Source organism: Silene latifolia, chromosome 2 (genome assembly GCF_048544455.1).
Source record: "Silene latifolia isolate original U9 population chromosome 2, ASM4854445v1, whole genome shotgun sequence".
Taxonomy (NCBI): domain Eukaryota; kingdom Viridiplantae; phylum Streptophyta; class Magnoliopsida; order Caryophyllales; family Caryophyllaceae; genus Silene; species Silene latifolia.
Window position 1 is genome coordinate 141,900,867 of NC_133527.1, and position 8,785 is coordinate 141,909,651.

General features: G+C 38.8%; 1 protein-coding gene across 1 annotated transcript; it reads right to left on the reverse strand.

Moving 5' to 3' along the window:
* Positions 1 to 7,750: 7,750 nt before the first annotated feature.
* Positions 7,751 to 8,554, reverse strand: LOC141641397 (uncharacterized). The gene has a single exon (XM_074450059.1). The coding sequence runs from the start codon at positions 8,552 to 8,554 to the stop codon at positions 7,751 to 7,753; it is 804 nt and encodes a 267-aa protein (XP_074306160.1).
* Between the last annotated feature and the right edge of the window lie 231 nt (positions 8,555 to 8,785).

The window sequence follows — 8,785 nt, forward strand, 5'->3', positions numbered from 1 at the left end:
TACCATTTGTAACACCCCCATACTCCAAGTGCCTTACCAGGACCACTCAGGTATGAAGACATCACCATCTCGGTCGCCCGAGGTATGATAATCAAATAGACAAAACGGAAACAACATTTATTATAAATAGTTTAATGATGAATACAATCCTCGAAACCAAACTGAAAGTACAATACATTATTCCAAACTATCTTTCTCAATGAAATATAAATAAATGCTAAACTACAAAGGAAGACTCTATCGTCATGTCGTGGCCATCCCATTATCCCCGTACTCATCTCTATACCTGCTCAATATCCGCTCACCATCCCCGAATGGATCACCGCAGGTTTTACAAAACAACACCGGGTCAGTACTAATCACACAATCAATATAGATAACAATAATAAGACAAACAGACAATTTGAATCACACACACACACACACACCACCAACTCCCATCATCTCAATCCGATCGTCCACCGGACCACTTACACGCGATGGGGGACCGCAGCCGTTCCCACCTAAGCCCCGCTCATCGTACGAGCGATAACCCTGTCCATTAATGTGCACATCCCCTTTCGTGGCGGGTTCCACGAAGGGCAAAACTAGGGCGTGAGATCACTCCCGCAAGTGACCCCACTCAGCCGAGAACGCATCTCGAGAGCCAAAGAAACCAATCACAATCACAATCACAATCATAATCATCATGTTAAACAACTAACTACAAAGACATCACCAATATCCCATTATGGGACTAATACGAGTAGGAAATCCTACCCGAAAGCACAACACGCAGACGGTATCTACAATTTGTATCAAAACGGCTCCTCTACGAATTCTCCTCCTATCATACATAACACATAAAGACTACCAATTACTTACTACTCATAAAACCCCCAAACCCTAAATTAGGGTTTGACCAAACCTAGCAAAACATTATAAAAATTATGCTAGAAGCTTACCCTCGACGCAAGGAATCCAACGACGCGAACTACGATACAAACTGGCCGTCTGAACTCCGGGAATTGTCAAGAACGCGATTAGGAAGAAGAACCAGTTGCTTTCTCTCTTAAACATGTTTTAGGTTTTGTAAAAAGTGATTTAGAATAAAGACGAATATGTTTAAATACCTTAATCGCGTAATTAACAAAACCCGAGAAAAACCCCCGATAAACCTGGACACTCGATCGAGTACCCAAGGTACTCGATCGAGTACCCCTACTCGATCGAGTGCCCCACTACTCGATCGAGTGCCCAACAGGTCAGAAACTATTTATCTTCGCAACTTGCCCTTACTCGACAGAGTAAGGGCTACTCGATAGAGTACCCCCCAAGACATAAATACGGAGTATTACATTAACTAATAACGTGAATGCTGGTTTCTAAAGTACTGGTTGCTATGTTTTGAAATTAATGTTCTGAATCAGTTGGAGACGATTATGCTGTTTTGTGCCATCTTTCTGAATGTCTGATATATGGTCGATGGAATTATCCCAAATATCACTCTATACTTGTATGTATATTGTCCTGACATTGACCGCTTCCCATTCTTATGTTTTGACTGAGGGTAGTACTAAAAATTGTTGTTCTTTTAACCTGCTAAGTGTATAAAACCCCTAATTATTTTCAGACAAATTAAATTGGAATGCTAATTTGTCTTTTTGGGATGGAGAGAGTTTTGAATATAGCAGGTTATGTTCCATCATTATACCAACAGCATTAGTCATCTTTGATTAGTGGATTAATTTAAGACTATAGTCAAGTGTTGATTAACCAACTGGTATTTGATGAAGCCAAATCTGTGCCTTCCTTTCATTCACAGAGCATAGCTATCAGCAGATTTATTGCATTCTAACCCGCCCGATTTCAAAGACTCCCCAAGATTCCCTTATCCCAATAAAATTTAAAGAACAACGCATTTCCGACGAAGGAAACATCATCCAAACCGGCGTTGATTCAAATGAATTGATAACACCAATCATTCCACAGACACATCGTGTCTGAATTGGGCGGAACTTGGAACTTTATTTGGCATTTATATGCTAAGAAAGAAGGCATTGATACCTGTTGGGATCCTGCAATTCCTATTAATGCAGTGGGGGCCTCTCGGAACTTTCGCTTGAGTGGAAGCCTCTTTTCTGTATTTGAAGAGCTTTTATGTGCCATACCAGTAGCCAAGACTGCAGGGGCAACTGTTGAAGTGGTTGTAGTGGACTGTTTAAGAGCCACTGAAACTTGCTCAAGCGGTGAGGCATGTGGATATATTCCAACGTAGGCACTGTAGCTGGTACAAGGTGGTGGCGATGGTTGGGAGACTTTGAGCCAGAGGGACTGTTACACGGAATTGTACATTGCAAACTGGTCTCTTGTTTATATAGATGAAGTGAAATAATTCTACCGGAATATAACTCTATGAACTATATTATCTTGGTGATTATGCATATATACTTCCTCGGGGTTATTGACATAATAATATGAGAATAAAATTCATAAAAAGGTATATTGCGGGGTTGTTGAAAGGGCGTTACAAGTTTTCTTAGGCATGAAAAAAAAGGATTCTGTGTCATGGTCTGCGGTCATATCCGGTCTTGCAGTAAACGGCTCTGCAAACTATGCTATTCAGCTGTTCGAGGAGATGTTAGGTGAGAATGTGATGCCGACAAATGGAACTTTTGTCGGGATATTACTAGCTTGTTCCCATGTTGGGTTAGTGGACAAGGGACTCGAATATTTTCAAAGTATGGAAAATGTATATGGAATTTCTCCTCAAATGAAACATTATGGATGTGTGGTTGATCTATTAAGTCGGTCTGGTAGATTGGAAAGGGCGTATGAGTTTATACTCAAAATGCCGATACCTGCAGACGTTGTATTGTGGAGGATTTTGTTGAGCGCTTGCAAATTTCATGGAAATATTACCTTAGCTGAAACTGTATCTAAGAAGCTTCTAGAATTAGACACCGGTAATAGTGGTAATTATGTACTTATATCTGACACCTGTGCTAGTGTAGGAAAATGGGATTCCGCCACCATGTTTACAGACTTGATGGGGGAGAATTCGGTGCAAAAGCCTTCTGCCTGGAGTTCTGTAGAAGTACAACAACAAAACAGTACTCCACTGCCTTAAAATTTCCTCAGACTTAGTTTCCACCAATCAACCCAAAACCTAACTCGCTAAAACCCCAATTTCTCTACTTAATTTCCACCAAATCTCAATTAATCTGAGGCAAATTAATCTCACTCCATCCTTTTTTTTTACCAAGTAGGAGTACTAATTAGTGAAACTTCCAGTTAGCCATGTTGCTTCAAATAAGTTGTAAGATTGTTGGTCGTATCAGTGGGTCGGTGCGCAAAGGATAATCTTAGAAAGTGATTGCCTCTAGCTAGTTTATTCTCTTGAACGCAAATAACCAGGTAGATGCCCATGAGGATTAAATGTGGAGGACATATCTGATTTCTGAAATCATTTTTAGAAAGCATTATTGTTCATTATAGATGCAATGTGCAGGCTGGCATAGGTATTATCACGTAGCTTCTATGGTTTTTCTAGAAATCAACTTAGATATGATAGAATGTATGTGATTTCTTATCTTAACATCATACTTTTTTGTTTGTCAACATACTTGTCTAGTGTTCTGTTTTCTTATGTAGTTTTTTTTTTTTTTTTTTTAATTATCACTTTTATTTTGAATAATTTTTAATAAAGGTTAAAATCATCCTTATTTACAGGCTTTTTCTCCACCAAAATTCTCTATTTTGACCTTACAAAGCTACTTGATTGCCACTTGAAGGTATGTATATCTTTATTCTATTTCAGTTTCTCGTTAAATGATGGTTAATTTTTATTACATGAAACAGTTTAGTGCGTTTAATGTGATTATTATACATCATTGACGTAGATACCCATTAATATATGTGTTTATTAACTAGATTATGGACCGAAGTTGGATGTATGGAAAGCGTAATTTTGTTTATCTTGAACGACTAGAGGAGTTTCTTAGTTGTGCCGTCGAACATCAAAGACTCCATGGAGATAATCAATTTGTATGTCCGTGTACCTTATGTCAAAATCGTAAAAGGTGAATTCTAGGGATGAATTGCGGGAACATTTAATTTTAAAAGGATTTAAAGCAGATTATAATGTGTGGATATGGCATGGAGAAAGTGTTAATGATATTTGTTCCAACGTAAATTTTGGAATTAATGATAAAGATGGGGATCAGATTGATGTCGGGGTAGAAAATGATGATGAAATCTTTGAAAATATTGATATGGATGATAATATAGAACTTGATAATGATAATATTGACGGGTTAATGAAGGATCTTGAAGAAGATATTGTGGAGTGCCCTATTATTTTTCAGAGAGTGGTTGATAATTCCAAGAAGCCTTTATACCCGAATGGTTCTAAATTCTCTCTTTTATTAGCTGTGTTGAAACTATTCACATTGAAAGCTGGAAATGGGTGGACTGACAAGAGTTTTACTTCCTTGTTAGAACTTTTGTGTCAAATGTTGCCAGAAGGTAACGAGCTTCCCTCCACCACATACGAATGCAAGAAACTACTATGCCCATTATCTACGTCTTACCAAAAGATTCATGCATGCGTGAAGGACTGTATTTTGTACAGAAAAAAGTATAGTGAATTAAAAGAATGCCCAAAGTGCGGTGAGTCACGATACAAGAGGGTAGACAATGGTAATGGTGGCAAGAAGAAGGGAAGTCCTGTGAAGACATTATGGTATTTGCCAATAATACCAAAATTTAAACGCTTTTTTTCAAATAAAAAAGATGCGGAGTACATGTTGTGGCATCAAAAGGGTAGGAATAAAGATGGCAGACTGAGGCATGTAGCTGATTCTCCCCAATGGAGAAAAATTGATCGAACCTTTCCAGAATTCGGTTCAGAGCCTAGAAATTTAAGATTGGGACTTTGTACTGATGGAATTAATCCATTTGGAACTTTTAAGTACCCAACATAGTTGTTGGCCAGTAATGTTGATAATTTATAATATCCCTCCTTGGCTTACCATAAAGAGCAAATACATTATGTTAACACTCCTAATTTCGGGACCTAAGCAACCTGGAAATGACATTGACGTGTATTTGGCTCCTCTAATTGAAGACTTGAAACTCTTGTGGAACGTTGGGGTAGAGGTGTTTGATGCAAGTACTAGCTCTAGGTTTCAAATGCATGCTATGTTGTACTGTACAATTAATGACTTCCCAGCTTATGGTAACCTTTCTGGATATCGACTGAAGACTGATAAGGGATGTCCGGTATGCGGGGATGACACTGAATCTGATTGGTTGGAGCACAATGGCAAATTTTCGTACAGAGGTGGTCGTCGTTTTCTACCTGAAAATCATCAATATCGAAAGAAGAAGAAGGCTTTTTATGGGAAAACGGAGCATAGGAAACCCCCTTTGTTTTTGAGTGGAGAAGAGTACTACGATAAGGTTAAGAATATAACTACAGTTTTTGGAAAACCGTACGTACCTCCACCAGATGGAGTATATCATACAAAGAGGTCAATTTTTTGGGAACTTCCATATTGGCAGCACTTGTATGTGAGGCATTGCATTGATGTCATACACGTGGAGAAGAACGTGTTTGATAGTTTAATTGGAACATTGCTCAATATGCCGAATAAGACTAAGGATGGGGTAAAAGCTCGAAATGACATGGCTGCTAGGGGGCGTATCGAGTTAAAACCAATTTAGAAGGGAAAACGTATCTATATACCACCGTCTTGTACGACTCTTTCTAAGAAGGAGAAGATGATTGTTTGTGAATCTTTAAAAGGGGTCAAGGTACCACATGGATATAGCTCTAACATAAGTCGTCTTGTTTCAATAAAAGATTCTAAGTTAGTTGGTATGAAATCTCACGATTGTCATGTTATGCTTACACAACTGCTTCATGTGGCCCATTAGATCCGTATTGCCTAAGCATGTTAGGCAAGTCATCAGCAAGCTTTGCCTCTTCTTTGATGCAATCAACTCAAAAAATATCCATCCTGACACCTTAGATGACTTGCAAGCGGATGTTGTTGTGACTTTATGTGAATTAGAGATGTACTTTCCGATTTCTTTCTTTGATATCATGGTACACCTGGTCATTCATTTAGTGTGTGAGATTAAACTTTGTGGTCCGGTGTTTCAACGAAACATGTGGGCGATGGAGCGAGAGATGGGTACTTATAAGAGACGAATGAAGAATCGTTGTCGTCCTGAAGGTAGTATTGTTAAAGCAACAATTGCATGTGAGACAATCCAATTCTGTGTTGACTATATGGCAGATGTTCAGCCTATTGGATTTCCCATATCTCGGCACGAAGGTAGACTCTTAGGGAAGGGTACTTTGGGTACGAAACAAATGAGCGTGGACCGCGATTCTTTTCAGAAAGCACATTTATATGTTTTACAACATATGACAGAGGTCCATCCATATTTAACCGAGCACCTGGATTTACTGAAGCTCCAAAATCCACATAAACGCGATGACTGGTTGTTGAATGAACATAGTCGGACTTTTGCGGAGTGGTTTAAAGGTAAGGTGATGAGTGAGTTGTCTACACAATCTCATAATGTAAGTGCTAACTTACGCTGGTTAGCATATGGCCCTAAATAGAACATCACATCATTTGAAGGGTATGATATCAATGGGTTTTGCTTTTACACAAGCCGACAAGATGAGAAGAGTACAATGCAAAATAGTGGAGTGACTCTTCTTGCATCATCAGAAGAATATGTTGGAAAAGGTAAGGATCCCGTAGACATCACAAGGGCGTACTATGGGAAAATTGAGGATATTTGGGAGCTTGAGTATGTAACTTTTAGTGTACCCTTGTTTCGGTGTAAATGGGTAGATTGTGATAAGGGTGTCACCGTTGACGATATGGGATTCATTTCGGTAAACTTTAATGTTGTTGGACATATACATGAACCCTTCATTCTTGCATCTCAAGCGAAACAAGTATTCTACATTGAAGATCCTTTAGATAAGAGATCATCCGTGGTTCGTTATGGGAAAAGGCGTATTCTTGGTGTCGAGGGAGTAGTTGACGAAGAAGAATATGATCAACTTGATGAACTGCCTCATATTTCTGTCAAGCGTCGATCGGTTCAAGATTTACGTGATGAAAGTTATTTGCGTCAAGATCATGATGAGGGTCTATGGTTTGATAAATTAACATAGTTTATGGTTATTTTAGGTAGTATACTACTGCTGCTTCTGCTAGCATACAGAAGTTATGATTGATATCTTTATCGTTTCACTTCCTTTTTTTTATGGTGTTATTTATCGTTTCACTTCTAAGATTACCCAAACCCTCACTTTTTTAATCTGTTCAGCAGCCTTGATAATTCTCCTCCTCTTAATCTATATGATGTATGCCGTCCAGTACATTACACATAGATCGAAAGTTAAGGTCTCTGATATTGTATCCTCCTGCTTTCTTCTACTTTGGTTGTTGCTGCCACTATGATCATATACAAACTATGATGAACAATGAATCTCTGAGTCGCTTTGCCCCCATTTTTGGATAACTGATTTTTCCCCTTTTTTTTGGTTTAACTGGTTTTGTCCTTTAATATGTTTTTTTCTTGAACAAGCACTTGCTACTCTATATTTTAAAATCTTTTTTTTTTGGTGAAATGTAAACTCTTATATTGATATAACGTTGCATTACAACACCAATTTGCTTAGCTTACCAGCTACACTGACTCAACATCTCATTACAATTCCTGTAAACAAGACCTACTCTTAAACAAGACCTACACTTTCACACCACCTCAGAGATCCCCTATGCTTGATAGTACAAATTCTTTTCCTTACTCTAACACTCAGCTGCTGCTTCATCTGCTTCACCAGAACCTCTGGATGACTAACAACAGAATCAAACTTGCATCTATTCCTGGCCATCCACACAAGATAAATAAGAGCGGCCACACCAGCCCAAATGACCTGCTTTTTCATCAAACACCGAGATGGCAGTCCCCTGCACCACTCCATATAATTTTGCTTAGGGATACAGCACTGCAACCAGTTATTCACCAAGTCTAAACAGACCTGACTGAAAGGACATTCAAAGAATAGATGGTTCTGAGTTTCAGCATCCATCCCACATAAGTAACACACAGTATCTCCATTTCCACCCAAATGCAACAGTCTATCTTTAGTATAAAGTCTCCCCTGAACAGCTAACCAGACAATAAATGAATGCTTAGGCACATTCATTCTATTCCAAGCTAACTTATGCCACCAAACAGTATCATGAGTACCCATCAACCACTTATAACCTTCAGCAGGAGTGTAGTTCCCATTATTCGTGCACCACTTACTGTTCTGGTAACCCAGTTTCAGTTTATCTTTCACTTTGCATATTTGACGCCAGGTCCAACTAGTATTCAAAGTAGGAGAGTAAGAGAACCAGTCTTGTTGTTTAATATATACTTGGTTAACCCATTTAATCCATAGGTGATCTGTCTTACTAGCCACCCACCAGGTATATTTGCCAACCACAGCAACATTCCAAACAATGCTATTAATAACACCCAGGCCTCCCATCTTTATATCCTGACAGATGCGTTCCCAGGAAATAGGAGGACATTTTTGGTCAGGTCATTTTCGGATGCACACTTATTGGGTTATTTTGGGAATTAACCAGTTCGGGTTGGATCATTTTCAGGTCGGGTTAGTTTGGGTCATTGTTTGATTTGTTTTGGTATCAAACTAGTCAGATTGGGTCATTTATGATCGGATGCAGTCAGTTCTTCCAGATTAAAGTGAGAGCTCTCT

What these genes read in the sequence shown, in the direction of transcription:
- LOC141641397 (XM_074450059.1), bottom strand. Translation starts at nt 8,554, where the DNA reads ATGGGAGGCCTGGGTGTTATTAATAGCATTGTTTGGAATGTTGCTGTG.